General features: G+C 40.5%; 1 protein-coding gene, 1 long non-coding RNA gene and 9 other non-coding genes across 11 annotated transcripts in view; 10 read left to right on the top strand and 1 right to left on the bottom strand.

The window, feature by feature from the left end:
- Positions 1 to 482: 482 nt before the first annotated feature.
- Positions 483 to 15,347, bottom strand: part of LOC144027723 (glypican-5-like) — a 97,218-nt gene continuing 82,353 nt past the window's right edge. Inside the window, exons 10-11 of the mRNA XM_077535497.1 lie at positions 1,321 to 1,430; positions 483 to 1,114 (exon numbers count right to left, since the gene is read on the bottom strand). Coding sequence (XP_077391623.1) covers positions 1,016 to 1,114; positions 1,321 to 1,430 — 209 coding nt within the window. The 3' untranslated portion in view covers positions 483 to 1,015. The remainder of the gene's footprint in view (positions 1,115 to 1,320; positions 1,431 to 15,347) is intronic.
- Positions 4,106 to 4,178, top strand: trnat-agu (transfer RNA threonine (anticodon AGU)). The gene has a single exon. It is a non-coding gene; the product is annotated as a tRNA-Thr (tRNA).
- On the top strand, positions 4,334 to 4,406 carry trnat-ugu (transfer RNA threonine (anticodon UGU)). The gene has a single exon. It is a non-coding gene; the product is annotated as a tRNA-Thr (tRNA).
- Positions 6,358 to 6,430, top strand: trnat-ugu (transfer RNA threonine (anticodon UGU)). The gene has a single exon. It is a non-coding gene; the product is annotated as a tRNA-Thr (tRNA).
- On the top strand, positions 6,817 to 6,889 carry trnat-ugu (transfer RNA threonine (anticodon UGU)). Its single transcript has one exon. It is a non-coding gene; the product is annotated as a tRNA-Thr (tRNA).
- On the top strand, positions 8,224 to 8,293 carry trnat-ugu (transfer RNA threonine (anticodon UGU)). The gene has a single exon. It is a non-coding gene; the product is annotated as a tRNA-Thr (tRNA).
- On the top strand, positions 10,023 to 10,095 carry trnat-cgu (transfer RNA threonine (anticodon CGU)). The gene has a single exon. It is a non-coding gene; the product is annotated as a tRNA-Thr (tRNA).
- Positions 10,188 to 10,260, top strand: trnat-agu (transfer RNA threonine (anticodon AGU)). The gene has a single exon. It is a non-coding gene; the product is annotated as a tRNA-Thr (tRNA).
- trnat-cgu (transfer RNA threonine (anticodon CGU)) lies at positions 12,452 to 12,524 on the top strand. Its single transcript has one exon. It is a non-coding gene; the product is annotated as a tRNA-Thr (tRNA).
- Positions 12,606 to 12,678, top strand: trnat-agu (transfer RNA threonine (anticodon AGU)). Its single transcript has one exon. It is a non-coding gene; the product is annotated as a tRNA-Thr (tRNA).
- On the top strand, positions 12,687 to 15,199 carry LOC144027726 (uncharacterized). The gene is made up of 3 exons (XR_013285525.1): positions 12,687 to 14,717; positions 14,786 to 14,819; positions 14,892 to 15,199. It is a non-coding gene; the product is annotated as an uncharacterized LOC144027726 (long non-coding RNA).

Raw genomic sequence — 15,347 nt, 5'->3', positions numbered from 1 at the left:
AGCTATCTAGTTTTAGGTTCCCGTACACACTTCCTGGTTTGAACTTCAAAAAGTCCGATTTCCGACCATCCTCGAATGCAGCATTGTTGTCTTGGACGACAAATATGATTTGTCCCTGAATTAATTTGTTTGGAAACAAGCCAGCCAGTGAAATAAAGACAACATGACTGTGATTAAGACCAACTCGTCAAACAGATGGCTTTGTTGTACCAGGAATAGCTACCTGTATTTATGTCCTTTCTTCAGTTTCTTTTTTTACATCTTTGTGAAGCGAAGAGGTCTATATAAAAATCTGAGAAGAAAATAGGTACAGCATTTTGTTCATATTGTGTGACAACAAAAGTAAAACTTGTTGAACTGATTTGTTGGAGAGGATGAAGTTAAATTAAAAAAAGGTCTATGCATCATGCATTACATAAAGTATTCAAGCAATCATCTGCTTGTAAAAAAAATAAAAATAAAAAAAAATAGCATTTTGTGAACAGGTTTATTATTTCTATTTATTTCACATAATTAAAAAAGGCACTGTGAATAGGTGTTCTGTCCATTTTGAAAGCATGTTACACGTAATGTCTGGGTCTCTGTCTTCAGTTGTATTCATTAATCACATTTATTATACTACTATGACTACTCACTAGTTTTTATGAATCATACCAGTAAGTGATTAAAAAAAGTGCAATTAATATCTACAAGTCAGTGTGCTGTCTTCTATAGTATGCACAATTTACACACAAAAATAATCTACATAAACTCTTTATATAAATATATAATATATAGATTTGTATTTACACCTCTTGAAAAAAGTAGTGCTTTGACATCTATGCTATGAAAGTTAAATACATGTGATACACATAGTGTTAAGTGCACATAATACAAAATGCTAACACGCTTGAATCCATAGTTCATCTTACATCATCAAATTATCATTGCTGTAACAGTGGCCGAACTGTGCTCAAAGAGGTTACCACACACAGGATGTGGTTGTTTCTCAGTCCCCGGTTTTGCCACTCGGGCGTCAACAGGGTCGCCATGGTGAAAGCAGCAACAGTAGAGTTGCCAGGCTCAAATGTAGTAGTTCGAGAGTCAGCGTGCTGGCTGAACCTGTAACAGGCACCTGATGGAATTGATGTAAAGGAGACAGTAGGGTGAATTCAGTAAGAAAAGAAAGAGAGTAAAGTGGCATAACGTTAATGTAAACAGGCACATAGACAGTTACCGTATATTCACTGCTTAACCAGCCTTCCAACTATAATTTGGTTTATATCAAAACGTCATAGTTGCATGTTCCCTCTTATGAAGATGATGAGAGGGATTGCCTACCAGAGACGGAGAGTTGAGATGAGGAGGAATGTGGTGGTGAGGAGGAAGAAGAGGAGTCCTGTCCTTCGTCATTGGACTGTGTCCACTGGATACATCATCTGTGTTAATGCCTAAGCACATAAATAGTCAACATGATTGTCTGTCTAAGCAACTTCAGCGCTGTACTTTAATTGTGTTTACTCATTCATACCGCACAGCGATAAGAAAATGACTGAGCATAAGCATTTAAATTCAGAAACACACGCCAGCCAACTCAGCTGGACAACACAGCAACATAAGCTGACCCAAACATGCCTAGTCAGCTGATTACAGTTATTTCCTTTCAAATATTCAATTGGCTCAGCTCCCCAAAGTATATCCAGTACAAGAGTTGCATATCAAAATACCTTTTTCCAGTGGTCAATTTTGATTGGCAGCTTGGATGAGCTATTAATGTAATACATGTTGGTATTATTGTGGCTATTCTTTGCAATTTGTAAAATCTAAACATAAGTTGGTATCAGTCATGTAGTGGTTGACGTTCCCTTTATGCAAAGTGGGCCTTTTTTGGTTTGATTGTTTTTTGCTGTACAGTAGTGATGGATCCCCGCGTGGGTCTTCTCCGGGTACTCCGGTCTCCCACATTCCAAAGACATGCATGGCAGGAAATTGGGCGCCCCGAATTGTCCCTAGGTGTGCTTGTGCGTATGGATGGTTGTTCGTCTCTGTGTGCCCTGCGATTGGCTGGCAACCAGTCCAGGGTGTCCCCTGCCTACTGCCCAGAGCCAGCTGAGATAGGCGCCAGCAACTCCCGCGACCCTTGTGAGGAATAAGCGGTCAATAAAATGGATGGATGGATCGTGATGGATGCACGCGCCGAACTCACAGAGCAATCCCTGAGTACCGCTTTAACAAAATCACATGACCGATGTTTGAACTGCGTCGACCAGGCAAGAACGCGCTCAACTCAGTGAACTTAGTCAAGTGTTTATAGGAAGTGCATCTGTCAACGGGATGCAACTCCTGAAACACTCGTATAGTTCCTTGTGTACGTTGTTGTGAATGATGGAGCAGGCCCAGTGGAAAAGAAAGTTGTCTGCCGTGTGGGACAATTTTTGAACTCCTTTCGGAAAATAAGGTATTTATTTCAAACTTCTTGTTCCCTCTCTGATTTTCGACTTGTTCCATTCTAATTCCAATCAATTTCAATGTAGCCTAACTCTTAATTTGTCATTCACATTATTTTTGCAGGTGAAATGTCACATTTGTTCATCAGACTTGTCCTACACAAACAAAAGCACCTCCTCAATGCTGAGGCATTATCGGGCCAAGCATGACAGTGATGTTGCTGATACACCCATGATGCGGTCATGTATATAGTCAGTCTTTGACTTTCTCACAGTTGCTTTGTTGATAACCCTGTTGGAGAAACTTATTTTTGTTAATAAAAACTTGTGAAGACTATAGTTGACAAGTGTCTTCATTCACATGATTGAATGTACAATCATGGTAGATATTTTTTTCATTATATGTTCACATTTAAAGATATGGAATGATACAATATAAATGCTAAGACTTAAATGTTATTATTGAATATACTAGGTCATCTAACCAGTGTCAGTTCACACTGTCAAGTGGGTTGCCTGCAGAGACTTTTAAATTCCAGCAGGTGTAAGTATTCAGTGACACAGTATCAACACAGTGTGTCATTGTGTCAACACACTTCACGATGCCTCATCAACCCATCACTACTGTACAGTATACTGAAAACATTTGACTTTGGCATAAAACATTATGATGGGACAGGAGATATCAGTTTTTCAAGAAAGGTACATTTACATATAAGAAATTCTGATATTTTTTATTTCATTTACTTACATCTGAGCATTACATTGCCATCCAATTAACACAATAGGTAATAATTTGCATAATATATGAATAGTCCTAGATTCCAACAAACTACCAAATAACGTTCGGTCAATGCAACTTACTGGCAAAGCCAAAACTGGGTTAAATTGTTATTTTAAAGGTCATGTTTCCACAACCACAAGTCCTCGTATCTATGTGGTTAGAACACTGCTCTTGTCAACTAGCGGTTGTGAGTTTAATTCTCATCTGGCCCTTTCAGGGAATCATTGACTCACCATACAAACTTCAGATGTATGGTAGTAATGCATTGTTATGCCTCTTTTTAGGGTCTCTGGCCAGTCATTTGCTAAACCAGAACCAGGTTAATTTACTGTTTTGACAGTCTAGTCTGCTGCAACAGAAAGGTCTTCTAACTCAGTGATAAAAACACTGGTATACTATACCATGGGTTGTAAGTTCAATTCTCACCTGGGCCTTTCAATGACTGTTTGATTAAACCAATGAAGCGCAGATGTTTGGTACTGCTATTCTTGCTGGGGCCTCTCAAGGAATCATTTACTCACCGAACAAACTTCAGACGTTTTGTAGTATTGCATTGGTATGCTTGTATTTGGTATCTCTGGAAGTGAATGCTCAGTGTTTTATGGTGGCATGGGCTAACCAAAACCAGGTTAATTTGCTGTGTCGAAGGTCATGTTGCACCAACACAAAGGTCTTACAGCTCAGTGATAAGAACACTGGTCTACTAAAACAGGTGTTGTGAGTTCAATTCTAACCTGGGCCTTTCAGGGGTTGACTCTAACGAAGTGCAGATGTTCTACTACTACTACTACTGCGTGTTTTAGGGTATCTGGGAGTTAGTACCTACTAATGTAATCACAGATGCAAGGCAGAACCAGGATAAATTGCTGTTTTAAAGGTCATGTTTCAACAGCAAGGCCTTGTAGCTCAGTGGTTAGAGCACTGGTCTAGTAAACCAGGGGTCGTGAGCTCAATTCTCGCCTGGGCCTTTCAGATATTCTATGACTAAACCAATAAAGTGTACATGTTTTCTAGTACATCCTATGTTTTAGACTATCTGGGACTTAACACCTCGTAATATGACCAGCTGTCAAACTCTCCTGGAGTGAATTGGTGTTTTAAAAGTCATGCTACTGAAGGGAAAGGCCTTGTAGCTCAGTGGTTAGAGCACTGGTCTTGTAAACCAGGGGTCGTGAGTTCATTTCTCGCCTGGGCCTTACAGATATTCTATGACTAAACCAATAAAGTGTACATGTTTGCTAGTACATCCTATGTTTTAGAATATCTGGGACTTAACACCTCGTAATATGACCCGCTGTCAAACTCTCCTGGAGTGATTTGGTGTTTTAAAGGTCATGCTATTGCATCAAAAGGCCTTGTAGCTCAATGGTTAGAGCACTGGTCTCGTAAACCAGGGGTTGTTAGTAAGGGTGCATCGATCGATCGGCCGACCGATCGATCGGCCTCAATTTTCGTAATTTTGGGCGATCGGTGATCGATCGATCCCTCAAAATAAATTTGATCTTGTCTACCGATCACATCTCTCTCGCATAAAAGTACGAAAAAGTCAACCATTGCCCTCTTCTGCTGAGACATAAGCCCGCCCACAAGGTCACGTGTGCAAATGCGCACTTGTGTGCGCTGCAATACAAACAGCAGCAACAGTATGTCGACAGTTTGGCAGTATTTCACGATAAAAGTAAAGGAGCCCAGGATCGCAATTTGTAATTCGTGCAACGTCGAAATAAGTCGTGGTGGGACTGCACGCAAGGCATTCAATACAACAAACCTCATTCGTCATTTAAGGACCCACCACACTGCTGAGTATGCGGCGTTTGAAGTTAGCAACCAAGCTAAGGCTAACTTAGCTAAAGCTAGCGCGAGCAAGGAGCCAGACCATGGACCGCTGTTGGCGCTTATGAGCAGCGAAAGGAGCAAAGCGACCACGAGAAAAATAATGGAGTTCATGGCATTAGATGACCAGCCTTTTTCGGTCGTGGAGGACCCTTCTGGAAGCTCAATGAAAATCGTTTCCCTGAACTTGCGGCACTTGCCCAAGCCTATCTTTCTGCCCCATGCACAAGCATTGAAAGTGAGCGCCTGTTTAGCTTAGCTGGTCATGTCGATGAAAAAAGAAGTCGTTTGTCTGGTGATAAAGCAGAGATGCTTTTGTTCATCAAGAAAAACCTTCCATTAATGCAGAAGTGACTGGAGTTGTGTTGTTGTGACAACTTGTTGACTTTGAAAATGTTGTGCATGCTGCACTTTTTTTTTTTTTTTTTGTAGAATGTTTTACTTTAGGAGGTTTTGATCCTATAAGTTGGTGCAAGATATTTTTGGATGGATATTTTACATCTAGATTGTGACACATCTGCATTTAGACATTTATTCGTTTTGCACTACAAGGAAAAAATACTCAGGAAGGAAGCTTTACTGATACTGCCGTGCACTTTTTTTTTGAAAACTCTCAAAACTGGTCTTTGCTATAACCTATTCCACAAGTTTTATTTTATTATTTTTTATTTCAATTATATTTGAGAGAACTACTAAATGTGTTTTAAACATGTTTTACCTTGTTTGACAGGTATTGCTCAGTGTTTTTCAATAAAAAAAAGGAACATTTAAGGTGTATGCTCTTGGTTTTGAGGGAAAAAAAAAATAATCGGGATCGGCAAAAATCGAGATCGGCAGGTCAGACAGTTTTAAAGATCGGTGATCGGTGATCGGCCAAAAAAGTGTGATCGGTGCACCCCTAGTTGTTAGTTCAATTCTCACCTGGGCCTTTCTTAGGTTCTTTGACTAAACCAATAAAATGTGCATCTTTGCTAGTACATGCTATGTTCTTTCGTATCTGGGACTGAACACCCAGTGGTATGATGGCTGGTCAAACACTCTTCTGGGGTAATTTGGTGTCTTAAAGGTCAGGCTACCACAACGCAAGGCCTTGTAGTTCAGTGGTTTGAGCACTGGTCGAATAAACCAGGGGTCTTGAGCTCAATTCTCACCTGGGCCTTTCAGACATTGTATGACTAAACCAATAAAGGGTACATGTTTCCTAGTACATCCTATGATTTAGAGTATCTGGGACAGCACCTCGTAAGATGACTCTAGGTCAAACTCTCTCCTGGAGTAATTTGGTGTTTTAAAGGTCATGCTACTGCAGCGAAAGGCCTTGTAGCTCAGTGGTTAGAGCACTGGTCTTGTAAACCAGGGGTAGTGAGTTCAATTCTCACCTGGGCCTTTCAAACGTTGCTTAATTAAAACAGTAAAATGCACATCTTTGCTAGTACATGCTATGTTCATTTGCATCTGGGACTGAACACTGAGTGTTCTGATAGGCTAGGTCGAACTCTCTCCTGGGGTAATTTGGTGTCTTAAAGGTCATGCTACCACAGCGCAAGGCCTTGTAGTTCAGTGGTTAGAGCACTGGTCTAGTAAACCAGCTGTCTTGAGCTTAATTCTCACCTGGGCCTTTCAGACATTGTATGACTAAACCAATAAAGGGTACATTTTCCAAGTACATCCTATGTTTTAGAGTATCTGGGACAGCACCTCGTAAGATTTCTCTAGGTCAAACTCTCTCCTGGAGTAATTTGGTGTTTTAAAGGTCATGCTACTGCAGCGGAAGACCTTGTAGCTCAGTGGTTAGAGCATTGGTCTTGTAAACCAGGGGTCGTGAGTTCAATTCTCACCTGGGCCTTTCAGATATTGTATGGGTAACCCCTGTTAGGAGTAACATGTGAAAGACTAATAAATAAATATATAAATGAGATAATTAAGTAGTTAAATAAAATATGAAATGATATTGAGAAATATATCGTGACAAATACATGAATATGTAATACTACTTCAAAAGATAAACAGTTTTGTTTAGATGCATGATTGTACTTTTTGTGAACAATAAAGTTTTCAATGCACCGTCCCTCCCCCCACCACACAGTCTACCGGAGCAGACTGTATTGAGAGGTGCGCATTGAACACAGATTGCCGTTGGTGCAACATCGTTGAACTAAAGAAGTTTTTCTACTTAAAGCCTTCATTTTTTATCCCTACCTGAGGAAGGGTGTGATGATTGAAGGACTAAAACCTTTTACTAGACGAGTTTTGGCCAGGGTTTTTTTTCCGGATGGAAAAAAACCCACTTTGGACTCGAACACAAGTCTCGGTGATCCGAGTGGCGAGCTACCCAACGAACTACGACTCCGACAACCATCACAGGACAACACGTGATTTCATCTTCACTGTAACCCTGTTGCTACCAAGGTCGCGGTAGGAATTGGAATTTTCCTTTGCTTCCTTTGGATATACAGAACTTTGAGAGCACAGCGTGTGCAATCAACACATTGCGAATGGACACATGGGATGTTGCTAAGCTAAAGGACATTTGAAATTTGTTCTATTGTTGCTTTGCATTTTCCTATTGTTATTGAATTGAATTGTGATATTGTGAATGAGCACTCAAGTGAATTTTGAAGTGTTATTGCACATTTTGGAAATTGATTTGGGTTAATACTGTGAGCCTATTGGTGTGCTTAAACCTAAAATTAAGTGACTAATAATAGGCTTATTACCCAAAACTAAACTAATTGACCGGTCAATAAAATAAAATAGAAATAAAACAGGATCAGAAAATAGATTGAAATTAAAACTTTTTGTATAACTCCTTACATCAACATAAGGTGTATATATTTTCCTACTGTCTTCTTGTCCGTCTTGTTCAATGTTCACATTAAATTGCCGGCTTACGTTCAAGTTACTGCCTCTGGTATTTTCTTCAATTTCACCACTCATCGAATCTAGAATTAGTCCAGTTGCTTATCTCCCTCTGCCTGATAGCATAGGTGCTACTTATGACTAAACCAATAAAGTGTACACGTTTCCAGTACATCCTATGTTTTAGAGGACCTGGGACTTACTTACTTAAGTTTTTTTGTATAGCACATTATATCATCACATCATAATATGACTGGCAAGGTCAAACTATCTCCTGGACTAATTTGGTGTTTTAAAGGTGATGCTGCTGCACCAACAGGAGTTGTAGCTCAATGGTTAGAGCACTGGTCTTGTAAACCAGGGGTTGTGAGTTCAATTCTCACCTTGGCCTTTCTCGGGTTGTCTGACTATATCAATGAAGTGCAGATGTTTGCCACTCCCCTTCTGTTTTAGGGTATCTGGGCCTTAATACCAATTAATGAAGTCATGGATGCAAGCCAGAATCAGCTTAAATTGCTGTTTTAAAGCTTATGTCTCAACAGCAAGGCCTTGTAGTTCAGTGGTGAGAGGACTGCTCTAGTAAAGCAGGGGTCATGAGTTCAATTCTCAACTGGGCCTTTCTGACATTGTTTGACTAAACTAATAAAGTCCCCATCTTTGGTAACTGATGTTATGTTCTTGGTTATCTGTGACTTAACACATTATATTCTGGTATTTGTGGTCAAATTCTCTCCTGGGGTAATTTAGTGTTTTAAAGGTCAGGCTACCACAGTGCCATCTCTTGTAGCTCAATGGTTAGAGCATTGGTCTTGAAAACCAGGGGTTGTGAGTTCAATTCTCACCTGGGCCTTTCTGGGCTTGTCTCACTATGTCAATGAAGTGCAGATGTTTTGCACTGCTGCTGTGTTTTAGGGTATCTGGGCCTTCATACCAACTAAATCAGATGCAAGCCAGAACCAGGATAAATTGCTGTTTTAAAGGTCATGTTTCTACAGCAAGTCCTTGTAGCTCAGTGGTTAGAGCATTGGTCTAGTAAAACCGGGGTCGTGAGTTCAATTCTCACCTGGGCCTTTCAGACACTGTAAGACTAAACCAATAAAGTATACATGCTTCCTAGTCCATCCTATGTTTTAGAGTATCTGGGACTTAACACCTCTTAATATTAGGTAAAACTCTCTCCTGGAGTAATTTGGTGTTTTAAAGGTCACACTACTGCACCAAAAATCCTTGTAGCTCAGTGGTGAGAGCATTGTTCTCGTAAACCGGGGGCTGTGCGTTCAATTCTCACCTGGGCCTTTCTGGGTTTGTTTGACAATATCAATGAAGTGCAGATGTTCGACACTGCTGCTGTGTTTTAGGGTATCTGGGCCTTAACACCTAGTAATGAATTCAAATGCAAGCCAGAACCAGCTTAAATTGTTTTTTAAAGGTCATATCTCAACAGCTCAGTGGTTAGAGCAATGATCTCGTAAACCAGGCGTTGTGAGTTCAAATCTCACCTGGGCCTTTCTGGGGTTGTTTTACTATATCAATGAAGTTTAGATGCTTGGCACTGCTGCTGTCTTTTAGGGTATCGGGGCCTAAATACCGACTAATTTTCTCACTGATGCAAGCCAGAACCAGGTTAAATGTCTCAACAGCAAGGACAAGTGATTAGAGCACTGGTCTAGTAAATCAGGGGTCTTGAACTCAATTCTCACCTGGGCCTTTCAGACATTATGTGACTAAACCAATAAAATGTACGTGTTTGCTCGTACATTCTATGTTTTAGAGGACCTGGTACTTAATTAGTTAGTATAATATAATTAAAATTAGTATAATTTGTATCACACATTTCATACACAACACCTCGTAATGTCTCAAACTCTCTTCTGGAGTAATTTTGTGTTTTAAAGGTCAGGCTACCACAGTGCAAGCTCTTGTAGCTCAATGGTTAGAGCACTGGTCTCGTAAACCTGGGATTGTGAATTCAATTCTGACCTGGGGCTTACTGGGGTTTCTTGACTATGTCAATGAAGTCCAGGTGTTGGCACTCCTGCTTTGTTTTTAATATGACTGTCTAGGTCAAACGCTCTCCTGGAGTACTTTGGTGTTTTAAAGGTCTTGCTATTGCACCAAAAGGCCTTGTAGCTCAATGGTTAGACCACTGGTCTCGTAAACCAGGGGTTGTGAGTTAAATTCTCACCTTGGCCTTTCAAGGGTTGTCTGACTATATCAATGAAGTGCAATGTTTACCACTCCCCTTGTGTTAAATTGCTGTTTTAAAGGTAATTTCCCAACAGCAAGGCCTTGTAGCTCAGTGGTTAGAGCACTGGTCTAGTAAACCAGGGGTCGTGAGTTCAATTCTCACCTGGGCCTTTCTGACATTTTTTGACAAAACTAATGAAGTCCACATCTTTGGTAGCAAATGCTGTGTTCTTGGTTTTCTGGAACTTAACACATGAAATTCTGGTACGTGTGGTCAAATTCTCTCCTCGGGTAATTTGGGCTTTTCAAGGTCATGCTACCACAATGCAAGGTCTTGTAACTCAGTGGTTCCAGCACTGGTCTCCAAAGCACGGGTTGTGAGTCCAAGTCTCACCTGGGCCTTTCAAACGTTGAATTAAAGCAAAAAAAAAATGCACATCTTTGCTAGTACATACTATGTTCTTTCGTGTCTGGGACTGAACACCTGATGGCCTCGGTCAGACTCTCTCCTGGGGTAATTTGTAGGGGTGGGAATCTCTGACATGAGGCCGATTCGATTTGTATCTCGATACACAAGTTGCGATTTGATTGAAAAACGATTATCTTTCAGAACAGAACGGTTCGATACGGTTCGATTAAGTTTGGGAACGATACAATTTTCGATTCGATACGATTAATTTCAATATTCAAAACTTATAGTGATATTTGTTGGTTGTAAACATTAATCTTAAAACACCACAAATTTTTACAGTATCTACAAATGTGTAAAAAAAAGAACAACAACAATGTCTTCTATATTTTTATATATTGAATCAGTTATTTAAATGGACCGGAACAAAGGGCTGGGCGATATGACTGAAAATGTATCAGTTTAAATATTTATTAGTTGTTATTGACAGTTATAATTGTTTTTTGGTTTTTTTTGTAATTCAAAATCAGGATAAGGAAAACAAAAGGCTGATAATTCAATTTGAAATATAAATATTTAACCTTTAAAAAAGACACCAACACAATTAAACAGAATATGTCCACATTGTGAAGTATTTCAGAATCATAAATTTAAGACATGAAATAAACCTACCGTCCAGCCAAAAGAAATATGAAGCCACCTCATGGAACAATAAATCTATCAAACACATTTTAACAACTTAATATATCCAAAAATATTTCCAAAAGTGCCCTAACCTTTTTATCAACAATTTTTGTTTTTAACAATTTTTGTTTTTCTTTGCCATCACATTCATTTTTGGTTAATGTATGACATCTTTTTTGTTTTTTTAATCTGAGACACGATGATGACCACAGAATTACTACTGTATATATTTTGTTTTTTGGGCTGTCGTTCATTTTGAGTTTGATGACGTAATCGCGGGCACGTCAGTTCTCCTATCTGCTGCTCATGCTAGTTGTGTACATTGACAGGGAGCCACAAACTGAGAAATGAGATACTTGCAGTGTGCTTTTAGCTTAGCTGGTGTGTTGGCTGTGGGACATACCTGTGTCGTTTGAATCCATGCATTGGATCGTCACGGGAGTTATTCTTTTTGGCTCGCGCGCAGTACCAACGCCGGCCCGGGACATACAAGTGCACCGAGAGGACTCGATAGCCATGGGAAATACCAAGATGTACGGCACCGGCTTCTGCTAACTGTCTCCACTGTTGCATGTTGTCACTCGGTGTGCGCGCGCGCGCACCGTGTCGCGAGCACGGCGTTGACGGTAGGCGGAACCCCCTCCCCCCCAAAAAAGGTGCGTAACGTCTGTCTTTGCATTATGTTTACAACATCGGAGGAATGAAGCGTCTCTGACCGCTACTTTGCTCGCTCTCTGTAAACACGGAAGTAACTTGAATAGTGATGCTACTGAAATGTAAACAAAACAAGTAGAGCACGGTGCAGAACTCTTGCTATTGTTATGAAAACCATACAGCCTCACTCGCAACCGATTCACAGTAAAGCGATATCCGGTCCACAGCTTTACAAGCAATGTATCTAAGGATTCCCTGCGGATTTTGTATCGGTTGACGAGTCTGCTACGTTCGTTTAGCTCCCCTTGACGACCGATGGTTCGGTCGAATCGGTTTTTTGTCCCACCCCTAGTAATTTGGTGTTTTAAAGGTCAGGCTACCACAGTACAAGGTCTTTTTGCTCAATGGTTAGAGCACTGTTCTCGTAAACCCGTGGTAGTGAGTTCAATTCTCACCTGGGCCTTTCACATTGTTAGACTAAACCAATAAAGTATATATGCTTCCTAGTACATCCTATATTTTAGAGTATCTGGGACTTAACACCTCGTAATATCACCTGTCAAACTCTCTCCTGGAGTACTTTGGTGTTTTAAAGGTCTTGCTATTGAACCAAAAGGCCTTGTAGCTCAATGGTGAGAGCACTGGTCTCGTAAACCAGGGGTTGTGAGTTCAATTCTCACCTTGGCCTTTCTAGGGTTGTCTGACTATTTCAATGAAGTGTAATGTTCACCACTCCCCTTGTGTTAAATTGTTGTTTTCCCAACAGCAAGGCCTTGTAGCTCCGTGGTTAGAGCACTGGTCTAGTAAACCAGGGGCCGTGAGTTCAATTCTCACCTGGGCCTTTCTGACGTTGTTTGACTAAACTAATGAAGTCAACTCTTTGGTAGCACATTCTGTGTTCTTGGTTATCTGGAACTGAACACATGAGATTCTGGTAGGTGTGGTTAAATTCTCTCCTGGGGTAATTTGGGCTTTTAACTCTTTGACCGCCATAAACGTTTAAAAACGTTCAGTATAATCCTAGGATAGGCCGCCATAGACATTAATTGACGTCTACTATGTTTTTTTTATGGAAACGGGTGGAGGAAAGCCTTGGGCAGCTGTGCTCAAAGTATCAAGCCGATCGGGTTACTATAATGGGTATTCCTGGCCACTAGATGGCTGTGATGAGTCTTTTGGACAAGATCGGGTAGGAGACAACAGTAGAAGAAGAGAGGCTGAGCTAGAGTGTTGAGGGGGAGAGAATGGCTAACTTGGCTAAGGGAGTCAAAAAAGGATACAGATGGCAAGCAGCTCACGCTTGATCCTTATTTTCAAAGCTCAAAAGCATCGACCAGTGCTCAAGAGCACAGTGATGACGGGGTTAAGTCATAGTTGAAGCGGTGACGCGGCCGTTTCGACCACGTCCTAAGGCCCCACCAGCTAGCGATGCTAATAACGTCCTAAGGCCCCACCGGCTAGCGATGCTAACACCGGAGAAAAGTGGTGCACAACCGAGCACGTCTGCACAGATGACGTTTCATCGGACGATGACGACTACTATGGGTCCGATGCAAGACAGTCTTGGACAGTCTTCCAAAAAACGTGAAGGTAAGCGCTAACATGCTAAGAGATTGCTAGTAAGATTACTTTCCTAACTTTTCGGGCGATCTGCTAGCAGCGTGTGTAAATGTGCTGATATACACTAAAACATCTATTACCTATACAAACGTGAATGTATATTTTATAGATCGTGCTCACAGCAACGTCCGACCGCTGGTTCTACGACAAAGAAAGGTAAAAAAAAACAAAAAACATTTTCAATGCACCGCAACAATAAAAGGAAAGTCTTTCGATAGTATTGTAATTGTATAGGTTTCTTTCAGCTCCTCCTCATAGTAGTGATGTGCTTCTCGGGTCGAATCCCTGAAGCGTGTGCCGAGTAATGCAGATGAGTGGTTCATGAACGGCGTGTCAATGCGTGTGTTGATGACGTACGTGGTGACGTTTGAAGCCCCACGAAGCAGGTGTACCACGTGACTGATTCAGGAAATGATTCGCTAGGTTTGAGTGTAGTTCGAAATAAAAGCGGCAAAGAAACGCTATGGATTCCCCTTCACTTTTTGTGTTTTCGGGTCCCTTATTGCGCTACTTTTTTTGCTTTTGGCATTCGATTTGACGAGCCTCTTTTTGCGATGGAACCAGCAAGAAAGAGATTTTCCCTTGTTTAGGAGCACTTTGAGCAGATCTCACCTCAGAAGGTAATGCACTGTAATTATGGTACTATTTTAACAGATTCCAATAATAAAATAAAATAAAATGTGACAACACATAAAATTCACATTTTTCTGTTCACAGTTGAAAGTCCCCTTCAGTACTGGGAATCACAGAAATATACGCGTCCAATTCTATACAAACTTGCTATCTCATATCGATGTACCCCTGCTTCATCAGTACCATGTGAAAGAGTTTTTTTCCAAAGCAGGTGAAATTCTCTGCAAAAAAAAGAAACCGCCTGAGTCCAAAAACTTCGGAAAAAATAGTTTTTAAATAAAAATGAATAAGCACTTTATTTTACCTCCTTATTTCACATTTTCACTTGTTGCATAAGCACAAACATAGACAAAGTAACACAGAACAATTCATGTTAAAACACTCTTCAAATATATATTCTTTTGTATTTAGAGCATGATTTACACCCCACCATTTTATTGCATGCACCAAGCATGTTATACATTTTTCTGTCCACATGATGGCGTAGTCGAGGAAATGAATCATCTTGAAGCCCCTACGTGTGTGTGAAGCATTTCACTGCAGGGCTTCACTGCTTTACGGGGCTTCATTTTGCCATCACTACCTCATAGGGCCCAAAGTGACCCTTCTCACAGTGAGCAGAACAAAGGTAAAAAGAAAAGATTCTCCACAGCACTAATAAAATATTTGATGGTAAACGTCTTCTATAATTTACAGAATGTGCATCAACCAATACACCCAAGAAAAAAAGGTAAACATATGCACACACACACACCTTGCATCACACTGCTCTAAAATAATATATTGAAATGTATATTTGCAGATCCCAAAGATTCTGGCTGGCATGAAGTTGATGAATTAGGCTGGCAGCCAACCATCTTCCCCTTTGCTGCAAAACCAGGACCAAGGGATGCTGCAGCAGAGCTGAATTCCCACCTGCCAGCTGACATCCTGGAGCTCTTCATCACGGATGAACTTCTCCAGCACATCGTTCATCATACCAACCTCTACGCAAATCAGTCCATGCAGAAGCAGACTGACAAAAACTGTTGCGCACGTGTAAATAGTTTGCAAAGAGTTTTCCAAATTGTTTGTTCGGATTGCTACTGTTGCATGTAAATAAACTGTTATTTTGCAATCAAAAAACACTTTGTTTTACTGTTGGGGTAGTGTTTTATAGAAGTTTAGGTGTTTGTAGAATCCCTCATGCAAAAAAAAAAAAAGTGCCAAATTCACTAGAGTGCATGAAATAACATCGTTTCACAAAAAGCTTGATTTC

This window comes from Festucalex cinctus, chromosome 10, assembly GCF_051991245.1.
Source record: "Festucalex cinctus isolate MCC-2025b chromosome 10, RoL_Fcin_1.0, whole genome shotgun sequence".
NCBI classification, from domain to species: Eukaryota; Metazoa; Chordata; class Actinopteri; order Syngnathiformes; family Syngnathidae; genus Festucalex; species Festucalex cinctus.
This window is presented reverse-complemented; position numbering and strand designations above follow the sequence as displayed.